Source organism: Pelodiscus sinensis, chromosome 6, assembly GCF_052426305.1.
Source record: "Pelodiscus sinensis isolate ZL-2025 chromosome 6, ASM5242630v1, whole genome shotgun sequence".
Classification (NCBI taxonomy): Eukaryota; Metazoa; Chordata; order Testudines; family Trionychidae; genus Pelodiscus; species Pelodiscus sinensis.
The window spans coordinates 40,031,876-40,048,167 of NC_143057.1; the positions used below are offsets into that span (position 1 = coordinate 40,031,876).

At 38.8% G+C, this 16,292-nt stretch overlaps 1 protein-coding gene across 3 annotated transcripts in view; it reads right to left on the reverse strand.

Moving 5' to 3' along the window:
• The window catches only part of LOC102460431 (TLE family member 1, transcriptional corepressor), an 89,100-nt gene that overhangs the window by 15,835 nt on the left and 56,973 nt on the right, over window positions 1-16,292 (reverse strand). For all 3 annotated transcript variants that reach the window (XM_075931753.2, XM_075931752.2, XM_075931755.2), the window contains 6 exons: window positions 15,614-15,730; window positions 11,800-11,853; window positions 9,837-9,989; window positions 8,826-8,970; window positions 7,722-7,912; window positions 6,036-6,112 (listed from right to left, as the gene is read on the reverse strand). In XM_075931753.2, coding sequence (XP_075787868.1) covers window positions 6,036-6,112; window positions 7,722-7,912; window positions 8,826-8,970; window positions 9,837-9,989; window positions 11,800-11,853; window positions 15,614-15,730 — 737 coding nt within the window. The remainder of the gene's footprint in view (window positions 1-6,035; window positions 6,113-7,721; window positions 7,913-8,825; window positions 8,971-9,836; window positions 9,990-11,799; window positions 11,854-15,613; window positions 15,731-16,292) is intronic.

A 16,292-nucleotide genomic window follows, 5' to 3' on the forward strand; every position in this document is an offset into this window, starting at 1 on the left:
TATCTTACATGGTGTTTCTGAACCACCCATTCAGTGGGAGGCTGACGGGAGCTTCCCTTACTCCTCACAAAAGGAGTACCACCAAACATCGGCTGGAGCTGCCTTCAGCGTTCGATTTATGGGTCCATACTAGACCAGCTAAATTGAATGCTATAAGATTGACCTCTGGAGTGTCGATCTTCTGTGTAGTGTATGCATGACCTAAGTATTTAACAGAATTATTACTAGTCAGCTTCTAACTAGGACATTCAGGGTAAATATCTAAATAAGTGAAATACTGCAACCATATTAAAATTACTGACATTTTAAAATGAAGTTAAATTTTGCCTCCATCTCAATCTTGCCTGTAAGATTCATATGCTCCAAACTAGATTTGAAAAGTGCAAATAGAGTACTGATAAAAGCACATGTCCTTAATACTACTGTTGCAAATCTATTTTTAAGGCAGCATGTTCTTTAATTCTCAAGTTTGTGACCGAAAGGTTGCTACCATTTAACTCTAGCATCAATACTAAGTGCAAAACTAGAGTGAGAAGTAGTCAGGGCTTCTCACTTCCTGGGAAAACCCAGAAGAATCTAAATACAATAGCTACAGGGGACAGTAAAGAAAGCTAAAAACTCCACTGCAATGACTAATCAAATGAGCAAATATGAACATAGCACTATACCAAAGAGAGTATAAAATCTATGTGCTGCTTACTGTACAGTAACAAGAGAAGGGACATAAGGTGCAAGATCTGTCATTATGCCAGACAGCATCTCTGAAAATAGTACTGATTTCAGGAAACAAGTAATTACTGATTTGGAGACTAAGGCAGAAGAAGAAAAATAACAGAACAAGTGCTGCCAGGAAATCTAAAGACAAAAACTGAAGTAGTTTTAGGTCATCTGGCCTCTCCCAAACACTACTGACCATGAGATTTTAAAGTATGAGCTTGAATCATTTGTTATGAGGACAGAAGTGTGCAATTGCACTAGAAGTAGTTAGTCCCAAAAGCCGTTAAAGGCAAGATAAGTGAAAAAAAGATTGTATGCATAGAGAAAAAATAGTTCCACAGTAACAGGAAAAATTAGCAATGGGCTTCAATAATGGACGAAATACAGGATACAGGACAAAGGGAAAACTCCACAAAGAACACAGAAAGAGTGCAGGAAAACTGAAGAACAAATGCTAAACACACCTTGAGAGCAGGATGGAGAGAAAATGGAAGGAATGGGTCTCGAGGAGAAAAATAAAATAAGGTCACCTGCTATCAACTGCCAAGACCCACTAATTTGTAGCAATGGGAAACAGGAGAGCTGAAACCCCCTGCAGCATTCCACATCAGCATGCAATAGCCCAAAGTCAATAGCATCACTTGTAACAGGATTTGGCTTTGAATCGTATAAACTTGTCAGTGGCAGATTTAAAAAACAAAAACCAGAAAAGGATGGAAGTAAGGGACTTAACTTAGTGACACAACACAAGGTGAAGCAATAGAAAATAAGGTGTTTTCCAGAGCGAAATCTTGCAACAGCCGCCAACAGGAAAACAAGAGCAAGTTCCTAAGAGGCAGCTTATTTTTCTAGCAGCAATCTATTCTATTAAGATGATCTCAGTGTGTACTGTGGCTAAAGAACAGGTGCTCACAGAAATACTGGTTCTTTGGAAAGAAAAATGAATCAATGGTACTTAGAACAACAACAAAAAATAAGGGTTGCAGAGTAGCAACAGATAATGACAGCAGCCAACCGATACAGATGGAAGGAGATAGAGTATTTCCATCTGAAAATCTTCTTCCCCCTCTCCCACCTGCAACAGGATACACAACAATAATGACATCTCTCAATTTGAGAGTCTGGGAAATAATAAGTTTCAAATATAAACTGAGAATTCGCCTGCAGTTTGCAATGCCTTGACAGGTGCCATGTTATGCATACGTTGTACCATTAATTTCAATAGACTTAACACAAATAAGAGATGCTATCTTAAAGTTACTCTGGGCAATAGAAGACATCCTAGTTGTGGACAAAGGCAGCTAAAATAAGTCTAGAATCTCCTAATGCAGTTAACTGAAAACTACCCTAACTCCTGGAATTTTAAAAGTTTGCCATGTTTATTTATAGTATGAAAAGGCTATTGAGGCAACTATCAGCTAAGGAGGCAAGACAGTCTCCACACAGCGTGACACAGAGATAACCTACCTAAGAGAAGTCTGAGGCTACGTCTAGTCTGGCACGATTTTCCGCAAATGCTTTTAACAGAAAAGTTTTCCATTAAAAGCATTTGCGGAAAAGAGCGTCTAGATTAACACTGACGCTTTTCCGCAAAAAGTGCTTTTGCGGAAAAGCATCCGTGCCAATCTAGACACGCTTTTGCACAAAAAAGCCCCAATCGCCATTTTCGCGATCGGAGCTTTTTTGCGCAAAACGAATCTGAGCTGTCTACACCGGCCCTTTTGCACAAAAGCTTTTGCACAAAAGGACTTTTGCCCGAATGGGAGCAGCATAGTATTTCCGCAAGGAGCACTGATTTCTTCCATGAGATCGTCAATGTTCTTGCGGAAATTCAAGCAGCCAGTGTAGATAGCTGGCAAGTTTTTCCGCAAAAGCACCTGCTTTTGCGGAAAAACTTGCCAGTCTAGACACAGCCTAAGTGTATAACTTATTACTACAAGTGAGTGTTCTCCGAAGCTATTTCAATGAGTAAGCTTTAAATTCTTGGGCAACACTTATGTGACCAGAAGGAAAACACCATACAGACTTCATTCAAATCATACTTTTTAAGCAATAAGAAACACATGACTAATGGATCCTGAATGCTATAACAATTATATCTAGAAATGAGCCTCCTTCCCCAATATGATTTGTTTAAATATTCCTAACATTAATGAAATGGAAATAGTAAAATGGCTTAATAAATGAAGTCCAAGAATTAAAATTACCCATAATCGGCCTATAAATGATCCAACAATATTCTATTTAAAACTGTGGGCCATAACTTGCAAAGCAAGAAGTCAGAAACTCCAACAACTGTCACTGGCAGAAAGAAGGAATTAAGCTTGAGTCGGGTCAGCAGGAGTGTACATATATGACGCATCACAACCAACCCGTTGGGTACTGCTAGGGAAAATCTTCCAATGATCATGCACACACATATTGGAATACACGTGAGCAATCACTCAAAGAGCTAAGAGTGATCACATTATTTTGAAAGCAGTGCAACAGAAGTGAATCTGCATGATCATAAAGTCATGAGGCAATCGGGAGGCATATGATGTACCTGTGAGAGGAAGATGTCACTGATGAGGGGAAACAGTTCAACCTATTTCACGGCTAAATCTGGTAGTTTAACGGAAACTAGAATCACGTTGCACAATATTTTTAATTATCAGAATTTCCCACATTAGGCAGGCAGTTTAGATAAACACTGCCAGGAGATTGAGCAAACTGAACAGGAAATCATATATACATGATATAAAAGAAAATACCTCCAGGAAAAAAGGAATTTTATCAATAATGTATTCTTTGGAAATCACGTTCTCTGTAAAATTATGTAAAAATATGTAAATATTTAAGAAAACTGCAAAAATAATAAATTCAGAGTTTAAAAAGGAGGCTCTGTGTGTCCAGGATTCTGCCCTAAATGTGGAACTTTACCAAGTTTAATTAAACCTTTACAACCTTGGGATTGTTCCCTAGAATACTGATCATACCACTGACACCAGCCTTTTTGCCTCTGGGGCTCCCCTACCACCCTGTTCTATTAGGCCAGCTCCATTGGTCTCCGCCCCCACAAGGCACAGAGCTGGGGTTACTGCCCCCTCAAAATCTAAGCAGACACTGACCCACTTCAGCTCTGGGAGAATGCAGTTCCATAGAGCACAGCACCCAAGCAACTATCCCCCAAAACGATCAAAACCCCAAATAAATCCATCTTGATCTGCATAAAAATTTTTACAAAGGGGAAGCTCATGAGGATGTTTGCCTTTTTTAATCAATGAAAAAAGAGAGATATGCACACTGGTCGTTCCCCTAAACACCACTTACTTACACTAGGCCTCACCGAAAACAAAAGTATTTTTTATTAAGTACAAACAGTAGGATTTCAGTGACTATAAGTGAAGAGTCAAGTAAGTTACTAAATTAAACTTAATGAAAACATGTAGCTTAAAAAAAAAAATCACTAAAAAACTTATTGCAAGCAGATGCTTACCCTAAAGAGCTGTTATTTCAGGAATAATCTTCAGGTCAGACACTAACTCTTTTTCCCTGACCAGGGTCTCCAGCCCTTGTATCCTGATGGAGTGTGCCAGGTCAGCCGAAGACAAAGGGCTGATAGCTTATATCAGTGGTCCCCAACCTTTTGAGGTTGTCGGGCGCCAGGGGGCGGGGACACTTGCGCAGCCGGGGGTGGCCCCCCCCATAGCCGCTTGCCCGGGGCCGGGGCCCCCCCATAACCACGCGCCCGGGGCCGGTGCCCCCCCGCCGCGCCCCCCCGCAAGCCCCTCTGCAAGTGCCCCCGCGGGCGCCATGGCGCCCGCGGGCACTGTGTTGGGGACCACGGGCTTATATAGTCTTTCCTCCAGGAATGGAACCTTTCATTCTACATTCTGCCCCGCCGCTCTCCTTCCATAGAAAAATACCATAGTCAAAACAGAATCCCAGTACCAGGTGGTATGGTCACATGCCTCAGTTAGCCATATTTCTAATTTCTCATACAAGAAGGATACATGCACCAAAATAGGATATACAAATCCAACCAAATGTAACATTAAAATTGACTGGTTACATGAAGCATTTTGTCCAAAGCATCTTTGAGTTATACATATTTATATTCATTAGTCAATTTTCATAAAACATGAGGAGGGACTGTCACAATCATCTAGCTACAAATGCTCAATAAAATGCTCACCCACCACTCTGAAAGGCATACTTAAGTGGCATGATTTCAAAATACTGCTTATTATGCCAACAAAACACTACATTCTGAAAATACAGAAAGCAAAACATTTTTAAGCGCATCTCAAAATTCATTTGACAGAACAGAGTATTAGCTAACTATAGGACTGCTTTAATTACCTTTACTTCCTCACTAAAAAATAAAATTACTCAAAAAATTCAAAATACACTGGCCTGTGAATGCAAAACAGCATGGTCACAATTTTTTAAAAAAGTGCTCTTTTTCTTTATATATCGAGTTTAGTATCAATACAAGAATCCAATTTCAAACAGTGCTGTGAACATGAACCTTCCCACATGTATATGTCCACTGTACATCTACAGCTCCATTTTTGAGGTAGTTTTTAGAAATGCCTGTTTTAATGTGCAGGTTATGTGCCATAGTAAGTACAGGTAGTCCCCGGGTTACATGGATCCGTCTTACATCGGATCCCTACTTACAAACGGGGTGAGGCAAGCCTGCACTAGCCTAGAATAAAACTGAACTCTGGAGAAATGTTTGGCTAGAGTTTCTCCTACAATATGTACCAGTTCCGACTTACATACAAATTCAACTTAAGAACAAACCTACAGTCCCTATCTTGTACGTAACCCGGGGACTGCCTGTACTTATGATCCTCATCAAGTGTCACCTACATTTCTGAAGCTTGAGACCCAGTGATATCGTCAGCCTTTCACTCCTGCTAAAATATCTACCAGTTTATAGGGGGGATGTGATTTGCACCCACTGTTTGTAGTGGCTGAAAGACAGATTCACACGTTTAAAATATAAAAGTCAAAACAACTTATTTTTTTCTGTGGAGCACTACTTCTCCAATTTCCCTTGCTACCTCTGGTTCAATGGCAAGGCTTGAGAGAAAGGAAACAGAGATGTATCCCATCAACAGCATCTCACCGGAAATAATTAAATGTTCACAAATGCGATTATAAGATGACAGCTGCCAGTTGAGAATTTATAAGAAATGCTCCTTATCAGGAGAGTACAACAGAAATCTCTATCAAAATACCCCAAGATATCATTCCATTTGGAAGTCTTGTTTGTGGACATAATATAACTAAGTGCTCTTGCTATTTAGGTGTTCTAAGTTACTTACGGTTTCCCCCCAGGGATTCCTGCTAGATTTGGAGGGATTCCAGGTACTCTCATGTGAGGAGGAGGATCAAATCCAACCTGATAATGAAAAATGAATAAATCTCAAGCCTATCGAATAAGAAAACACAACTCCCCTTTCTTCACCTAGGGATGTTAAACTTAGATTAACTGGCTAATCAAATAGTTGATGCAATTTGCATCTACTACTTGATTAGTCAAGAAGGGCACCTCTGCCATGGCATTACAAATTGCCAATGCTGCATGGAGCCCAGGGTTAGCTGGGGAGTCCCCAGCTGATCCTGGACTTCATGTGATGCTGCCACTTTGAAATGCTGCTTGCGGCCTGGGCTTGGAGTCCTCAGACTGCACGCAGCATATCAAAGCAGCAGATGCAGGGCTGCACACGGCATTTCAGAGAGGCAGCAGCAGTGACAGGGGCCAATTCGTTGAGTAGTGTGTGGACTATCCGATAAGCACTTGCTTATTGGACAGTTGACTAGTCGGTCACATCCCTATCTTCACCCCCAACTTATTTGAATTTCCAAAATGTTCTACAGAATTTTTTAAATACAATGTTTCTTAAAGGAATGAATTAAAGGGACATTCTTAAGAAATTTATTTTTACATTTTCCAGTGTTCATATCAAAAACTGAACAGATGTACATTATTGTAACAGCTTAAATATGACAGTAATGATATGCTTAATACATTATGTGCTACTTCAAGATTTTCTAGCATTTTAAATCTTATTATATTAATTCATCTAGCATAAATAAATAAATCAAGCCATCCCTACAACAAATATCGACCAAAGTGCATTCAAAGTTCATTCTTTGAAATGGTATCCATAAAATAAAATCATAATGCACATGGTTTTAAAGATATGGCATATACAGTTTCAGTCCTTCCTGCTCAAGAAAACTGAACTGTTTTCCAGTTTAAAAGATTAGCCTCATTATAGAATTTAGAGAATATAGCACCAAGCCTCCCATATCCTGCAAAGATTTATGCACGTTAAGTTTGCTTACAAATAATCCCAATGATTTCACTGGGCCTACTTGTGTTCCTAAAATAACACATGCACTTAAAAGTTTGCAGAACTGGGCCCTTAGTTATATTTTATGGTAGTGGCGACTACAGGAGTACCTTATTTGCACTGTTGCTAGATCTAACATTTTTTAACTTTCCAGGCCATAGAGCCATAAACAGACACACACCAACTAACTTCAATTTTTTATTTAAAAAAAAAAATGAAACTATAAGCACAGAAAAGTGGATAAAAAGCCTTCTATGTGCTGCAAGATTAATGTAGGATGTCTGTAAAGTGTACGGATCTGCTCCAGTAGGAGAGAAACAGATGTCCGGAGAACCAATGAAGTGCTTTGTAGCTTCCAACACTACCTTTTTATTCAGAAAATAAATAAAAAAATAGTTTGGCATTTCTTAATGAACCGAAGCATTGATGAAGGTTAACAAAAACTGAAACATACATAAATACACTGAGATTCTTTGTTTTCAAGGCATGAGTTTGTTTCTCTAGCCATATAGCAAAATGAAACATAACAGCGAAGCAGTCAAGCCTCTGGCGTTATGGCCTGGGAGCTTGACAGTGTTAAATGAAGCATGTAGCTTTTCCTAGTGAACCAAACCTCATCCTATTGAGACTGCAAGCAACATGTTTCCCTACCATAGGAGATCGTCCATAGGCAACCACAGCGGCCGCGGCTGCAGCAGCACTCATCTGCGGGGACATGTTGTGCAGACTGGCATAAGCTGCCCCTGGACTGGTCAAATCTCCATTCATGCCAGCATGAGGTACCATTCCAAATGGAGCAGGATATGGTCCTGATACCGCCAAGGGTGTCCTCAAACCAGCAGCTGCAGTTTAATGAAAAAATATGCTCATTTTGAATTGAAGTAATTTTCTTTCTATTTTTCTGCATAGGAAAGAAAACATGTCATTCCAGATGAATTCTTCTTGAGCAATACCCAGTCTTCCCCTCTTTGTGTTGCTAGTTACATTCTGAACTAGGCTCATCATCACCACCACCACTTATCCGGACTCTGTGTAAATGAAAGCTCTTCTATACATATGGCCAGGGCTAGACAAACCCCACCGAGAGCCACTTGCCAGCCCCGTACTGCGCATGCGCAAGACCGGCACTGCGCATGCACGAAGCGCTGGTGAATGAGGCTTGTGGCGCAACCGGCTGAAATCTACTCGCCACGGGCGAGTAGATTCAGCAGTTTGTTGAGCCCTGCATATGGTTTTTAATCTGATTACTTTTAATAATCCCTAAGCACAGTGTCCAGTCCTTCCTTCATATTTTCCTCCTCAGCATTGCTCATTCCCTGTTCTCATTATTTGGTCTTTCACCAATTCCTGCAATAAGGCTGAGAGGTGCAGTTTAGAAAGCTTACCTCTGAAGACTGAACAGCAAAGGTAAGCATCACTCTCAAGTTGTCAGGATTTACATTTCACTAAATATTAGCTGACTCAAATACAGGATAATGGGCTAGGAAGGCGCTTGCATTCAGAATAATTATCAGAAACTTTAAAGGAGTCATTCTGTAGTTTAGATTATGTAGACAGAAGATAAAACCAAATGTAAACAGTCAATCAGAAAGAGGTACAAGCTGCTGAAAACTAAGTCGGAACATCTGTTTCTTATCAAACCTGTTGAACAGTGTAAAGAATGAAGCAATGCATTTATTTAAGTATTCACAGATAGTTACATAAGTAAAAGATTAATGAAAGACTCAGAAAGACACATAAAAAGCAATGCATTACCAGCTTGGTTAACCAGAGGGTCCATTGTTGGCGGTTTGCCAAGGCCTGGACGAAGTCCTGGAGTAGCACTAGTGCCCGGAGTTGGCACATCACTTCGAGGAGTCGGTGTGCTGGATTTCAGAACAGGCGTGCTGGCTTTTTCATGCTGGTATCATTAAACAAATTAAATGAGCATTATTTTTAATCCAGGCCACATTACACAATTTATCACAACAGCAGCTGGGACGCTGGGCACCTACTACCTACTCCCTAAGCCAATTTTCATAAATCCGCACAATGTTGACAGCGTTAACTTGTGAACGAGAAATGTTGACCTTTCCTATTCCTGCCAAAATTATACAAGCTAAAAATGCAGAAGGTAATTTTTTCCTTCCTCCACGGTCATTAAAAATGTCTGAGAGAATTTTTCTTCCGGACAGTATTCCGTGTATTACCAAATTCTTTCAGTGTAAAATCGACACCTCAAATATAACGGATAATAATGTCTAGTGTCCCAGATTAAAGTCCAAAAAGGCATGATATCTAATTGATAGACCCCTAAAATAAAGCAATTTAAGAAGTTGTGCCACTACAACAAAGACCTTATGATCAAATAATGACATTTTAACGAAAGAAAGTAAAAACAGCCGATTTAGAAGAAGGCAACCCTGATTCTGAAGAACTTTTTAATGATCTGTGTGTGTATGTTTTGTCTGAAGTGAAGAATAAAAGTGCAAGCTATTTTCAGCTTCAAAAACAAAACACTGTTTATAGTGTGCTGTTTGCATTATAGTGTAAACATTAGCTATAAGTGTACAGGCAAGACCAGTGGGAAGTAGAAGTTTTTATCAGCAAAGAAGAGGGTTGTATAATGGTCATGGGGAACAAGAACAAGATTCAACTTCAAGTGTATAAAATCAGACATCCACTGCCAACAAGTAAGCCACTGTGCACAATAATTAGTAGTAAGACCATACATGTGAGAAATAGATAGGTATTTCCTCAGGGCTACAGGCTTCTTTTAACACTCACCAAACTCATTTCTTTGGATTTCAAGGAAGTGGAACTTCCTGAGGAGGCTGTGGATGCAGGACTGCTAGAGGCATCTTTTTTCAGCAGACGGTTTTTATCTATGCCATTCTCACGTGGTGAGTGTGCAGGACTTGCCCGTGGCGATGAAGGATCCTAAAATAATAATAATACTAATAAAACAAAAATACAGATTAGGGATGGGGGAGACAGGACAGCGGAAAGCAATATTATGGCCAGGGGCTTGTACATAACACTGCAAAGAAATTATCACCACTGAAAAACTGGAAGGTTTTAACTAGACATGTTTAAATACACATATATTTTTAATTATTAGTTTTTATTTGTGACAATGTCTCCATTCCATCTGGTCAATTGGGGCAGTCAGCCCACTGACTAAAATAAATAAATAAATAAATCACAGAAAAGTTGTAACAAGTGCATGACAAACAGTGAGGGGAAAGGGAGAACCAAAGTAACAGCAATACAATTATGCAGTTCATAATGTCTGGTGCAGGATAGCTCTGAATAATGAAAACATTTTAAAATTTTCTTTTCAAACCATAACCCTCTTTGCTTATCCCCACCATCAAGAGAAAGTGACCCTGAGTTCCTGAGCCACAGAGTACACCTCTATTGTTTTCTTCCCCATGTACCAGTAGTGGGCAATCTGCAGCCCATCAGGTAATCTGATTGCTGGCTACAAGACATCTTACTGATGTTGACCAGCACCAGCATCATGCCCCACAGCTTCCAGCAGCTGCAGTTCTCTGTTCCTGGCCAATGGGGCTGTGGGAAGCGGCATCAGAAGGCAAAGGAGCCACAGAAATATGTTGGCTACCATTTTCCACAGCTCCCACTGGCCAGGAACAAAGAACCATGGCTACTGGGAGCTTCATGAATAAACCACATGTCATGGAGTACTGATGGATGGATCACAAGCAAAACGTCTTCTGGCCCAGAATCAGATTACCCCAATGGGCTGCATGAGGTCGCTCACCACTGCTCTATACAGTCTGCCCTTTACTCCTCTCCGAAGCAAACCCTCCCCTGTACTCTGTCCACCCAGGTTCCCGGCCCTGTGCAGAAACTGCAAAGCCACCAGGACTCTAATAGTTTTTCCACATTCCCTGTTGCTCTCCTAAGGATAGTGTGGATATCTGCAAGTAGTATCAGATACAAGACATCAAAAATACTATTAATAGTTCTGTATCAGATACTGAGATACTGCTATGATCTGATCTTCGGAAGATGTTGCTAGTTACCTAGCTCCATGCTCACTTTCCACCATATAAGCCTACAAAGTGATGGACAGAGCTGACATCATCTGGACACCATAGGCCTTTACAGTGTCCACTTCCCAGTGCTGCTAAAAGGCAGATGGGAATAAGAGAAGAGTACTGATGGCATTGTATGCTCCCAAAATCTTGTATCTATAGGACACAAGAGGGGGGAAGAGGTGGCTGACTAGTCTTCTTCTTCGAGAGTAATTTGCTCTAGGAAATTCTGTCGACGTCTCTAGTTGCTTCTCTGCTCTGTTTGCTTCAATCCTGGACTTCATCAAATGCTATCTTCACAGTGGCCATTTAGTGTTGTGTTCCAAAGCCATACCCACCTAAGACACTTGGATTTAAATATACTGCTTGACAACCCCAGTCCTGTAGATCCTCATCTTAACTCTCCCCACCATACAAAAGCTTTCAGGACAGCAGCTGTGAAATGCTGGAATTCATCTTCTGGGAAAGCTGAGTGAATCAGTTTAGAGCCAGAAGAAAAGAGCCTGATTTCTTCTGTCCTGTAGTATGGCATCCAGCTAGCAGTAAATTTTAAGGTTTTTCAGGTTAATTACAAATATTAGTTTTTAAAAAAAAGCCAATCTTCTTTTTTATATACATTTAGATGACAGTAAAATTTTCCTTAATTGCTTGGGCAAATGTTAAAAAAGCAAAAATGGAAACTAAGTTACCTCATTGGATACATCCACAACCAAGTTATCATCACTCTTGTCCCCATCACTGTCCTAGAAAAAATTGTTTATTCCATTTAATACACTTGAAAAGTACAGGAGAAAAACTAAGCATCTGCTGTATACACAATCTAAATATTAACGTTATCACGATCTGAACCCAAATAAGAGACAAAGAGGAGAGCCACGCCATTAGATGCAGAGAGCATATAAGGACAAATACACAAATTTAATGAAAATAAGAGAACATTGTTGGGGGAAGGGGCCTGGCCTTTTAGCTTTAAAAGTATACTTTTGAAATTTGAAAGAATTTGCAACTAAAATAACTGTTTACACTCAGGGGAAAAAGACATACTTAACTGTTCTCATTGCTAACCTGTATGTTTCAATCCTATGAACTGTAAAAGGAGAGTTATAGAATTAGTTACAGTTTGCACTGTGCTTTGAACATGTAAAGGACAATGACTAAGATGTTCAAAGACGTTTCCTGTGTGTATTACTTCTTTCAGAAAAATATTCTCCTAAATCCAAAATAAGCCCAGTTTGAGACCTACTCTAAAGCTTCATAATATCAAAGTTCTGAGTAGAAATTAAACGGGAAGATTTTGAATTTATTGTCCTATTTCCAATCCCACAATTCCCATAGTCAACTTATTTCTGTTTTCTAAAACACAAATGAAACCAGCAGCCATATAAGTGCAGTCTGAAATTCAGTAAATCTTTGAAACAGTAAACGTGTTCCAGAGTGCAATAAGCATTAGAAAACAAGGGATTTAAAATAATGTATTTAGCTTATCTACTTATAACCCAATTCCCTTCTGACTACTTCTACCGAATCCAAATTGCCCTGTTTTCCCTAAAATCAACAGCTTCACATTGTATTATGATTCCCAAGGAAACAGAGTGGTTTAAGCATGCACTCCTTTGAATAAATGAGATCATTAATATCTCCCTCCCCAAACTGCTAACATCTGGACATTAGTGAGCTGAAAGACTTTAGTACATAGAAGAGTGTGTGAAAAGTTCCCAACATCAAAACAAGATTCAAGATGGTGGAAGAAATCACAGACTTTTGTTTCAAAGAAACCAGGGTAACAGGAGAGGTAATAGATACCACAGGCCTAAATTAACAGGATAAAGAAGGTGCCCGAACCTGCCTTCAGCTGTCTCAATGTAAGCCCAAAGAAAGAGATTACAAAGGTGTAACTGTGAATAGAACTGGACATATTGTGACCAACAAAAGCATCTGGTGAGTGATATTAAGAATTACAATAGAGTCTAATTTTGGGGGGTCTGAGTAACCAGCAGTTCAGTTAGTGCCCGAAGTCACAGATCCAGGGTATTCTTGCTACCGTACAATTTTATCACAATTGCACTTCCAACAAAAAGAGATCAGTCCTCCTCTTTGTTTCCCTGTATTACTAACATCTCCATTCCTTTTCTAATTACTACTATTACTCTTTAATTTACATTAATCCTACTCCTCCCGTGCTCATTTTTCATAACCTTGGAAGAAAGTTAAGGGGAGAAATGCTGAGCCATTGCAGCCAGTGCCTGCCTGCACAATTCATGATCCACAACCCTTTGTGCTGTTAGTTCTTTGGAACTCGATGGGCAAGCAAAGCTGCTTTTCATAGAAATTTTGCATAGAAATTTTGCAATTTCAACCAGCATGGGCAGTAGCTGGTGAGGTCGCATGGCAAGCAGACACCTTTGGGAGTGTGTCTCAGAAGATTCTACAGACTCAGGCTTGTGGGGCTCGCATAGAAGTACTTAAAAAAAAAAAACACCATATAGGCATTTGGGTTTGGGAGCTCAGGCTGTGAAGTTGGAGAGGGGGGGTGCATTTCACTAAAGGTTTCTGCTTAATTTGTAGGGATACCTTCATGGATTCTGAGGTATGTGCATGCTACAGTGGTGGCTACTATTACATAAGGGGAGGAAACTGAGGTAAACCAGCAATTCTCAAACTGTGGGTCATTACCTCAAATTCAGTAAATGGGCTACCAGATCTGGCTTAAGCTTGTTGGGGCCCAGGGTCAAAGCCCCACCACCCAAAGCTGAAGAAGGACTGAAGTTCTAGGCAGCAGGCCTTAGATTATAGGCCCCCCGACTGAAGTTGTTCCTCACTGCTCACCCTTGCCAAGTGATGGGGTATGGGGTTTGGTCCCACCACCCAGAGCAGCAGGGTATGTGTGGCAGGCATCAGTCACACCTCCTAGGGTCATATACAGGCATCAGTCACACCTCCTAGGGTCGTATACAGTAAAACTCCAATAGTCTGGCATCCAATAGTCCGGACTCCTGATAGTCCGGCATCAAAATGGCAAGAGCCTAGTGAGTGAGCTTCGGCAAAAAATGAGTCACAAGGTAACTGCGGCAGCAGCTGAACTGAGCAAAAAGGGTAAAAAAGGCTTAAAAAAACTAAAACATTACAGTATACTGTATATAGTATGTACAATAAAAAGGGTTAAGAACACTTTATACAGTATATAATGTATACAGTGTGTGTATATATGTATATATATATATATATATATATATATATATATATATATATATATATATATAACCAGTTTATAGTACCTCCTGATAATCCGGCATATTTGATAATCCGGCACCACCTAGGTCCCATAGGTTCCAGATTATCAGAAGTCTAATGTAGTAATTTTTGTTGTCAGAAGGGGGAGGGGGGTCGGTCATGGCACAATGAAGTTCAAGAACCCCCAAGGTTAACAATTTGTTTCTGAATCACAGAGGGCTTCTGACTCCTAAACCATATGAAACCTGAGATGCAGCTTTTAAAGAGGGTGAATTAAAAAATAAAAAAAGATTTTAAATCAGGTTTTTAAAATATAAATTATCTGTATTTTTGTTTTTAATAAACCTATTTAAATTTGAAATTATGACCATATGAATTTAGGTATGTCCTAAACTTTTACTATATTACATAATTTAATTTATAAATATTTACAAAAATAATATTAAACACTACATAGTTGAAAGTATAAAGAGAATATTTTCTTCATTTCAGTTTATTCAATTATTTTCATTTCAGTTATTTGTTCATTCAAAGTTAAGTTACTCATGACAGTTGAAAATGCAGGAAATCTTGTTTTCCTCTTCCAATCTATGAATGAAAACTAGCTTTAAAACCAGGAGACATACTAGTTCAAAAACCTTATGGCCATGGTGACCAGAAACAATCAGAATAATCAACTACAGATATTTCCTTTGTTTAATAAATCAGTTCATTTTATATGCAAAACGCATTTTGATACATATTCATATTATATATGCAATAAATGTAAGGCAATTTAACTAAAATTAATATGCTGCTCATTTTTTTAATTGAATTTCCATCAAAATAACATTTGATTTAATTCTCAAGTTAAATTATCACTTAAGAAATGAGAAATGCATCATTCATACTTTCTAACAAAAAAATTAAGAATCCAGATACATGTAAATTATTCTATATAATTGCTTAAATCAAAGTGGTATATTCTCCTGATTATCAAAAAAACCTCCCCAGATTAATGATAAACTATATTTAGTTGCAAATCAACATGTTTTAATGTTTTTCAACCAAGGAGAATTAACCTTCTTTAAGAAATAACTAAAAAGTATAAACACAAAACCAGATTCTAATTTATTGAAAAGAGGCTTCCAGTTTGCCAATTTAAGTCATTATTAAAATGGGTGATTTAAAATCTCTTCAATTTCCATCTGCACTGCTTTTTACAACTATTTCACTCCTCACACAAAATATCTGCAAATAAATTAATCATTTACTTGACATAGATTTGCTTACATAGTGGCTGGAATCCTTATCATCCACCTTTCTTTTTTTGATGTCATTGGAATATTCAGGACCATTCCTGCGTTTATCTGTGTTTCGCAGGCTGTCCGGTACCAAAAGAGAATTACTCTGTAAAGACAAAAAACAAGGTCAATCAAAAATTCCTTCCAGAATTCTTTTATATATGCCTGATAACCAAAACTGGATGCAACAGACATTTTAGAAATGTCATACCTTCACAATCATTCAATACAATTAATCAAAGTCTTCAAAGGCAAATTATAATTCGGGGATTCATACATTTTACGCTTTGCATAAATCAACCTATCAGTAACTATTTGTTAGGTTACTTAATTTAACTGACATTTGTTTTACTTCAGGAAAAATACTATTTGTGAACATGCAGTATTTTATATGTATTCATACACACACACAGTTCATGTATACATCATAATATTCTCATTTTTAATGTCAAAAGCAAATAAAGTTTGGAGGATCTGCCCATTGAATGTACTATTATGAAGCCATCTCTTAAAACAACAACAAATGTAACTGGGTGTTACCAACAGAGTAAGATTAACGAGGGGTTATTTATTTGTTAGCTGTGATAAAAATCTCATCTCGATGCCCTCAACAAATTTACCGCAAACACAAAGATCAAATATTTTCACTGCAACGTAAAATTCATCAT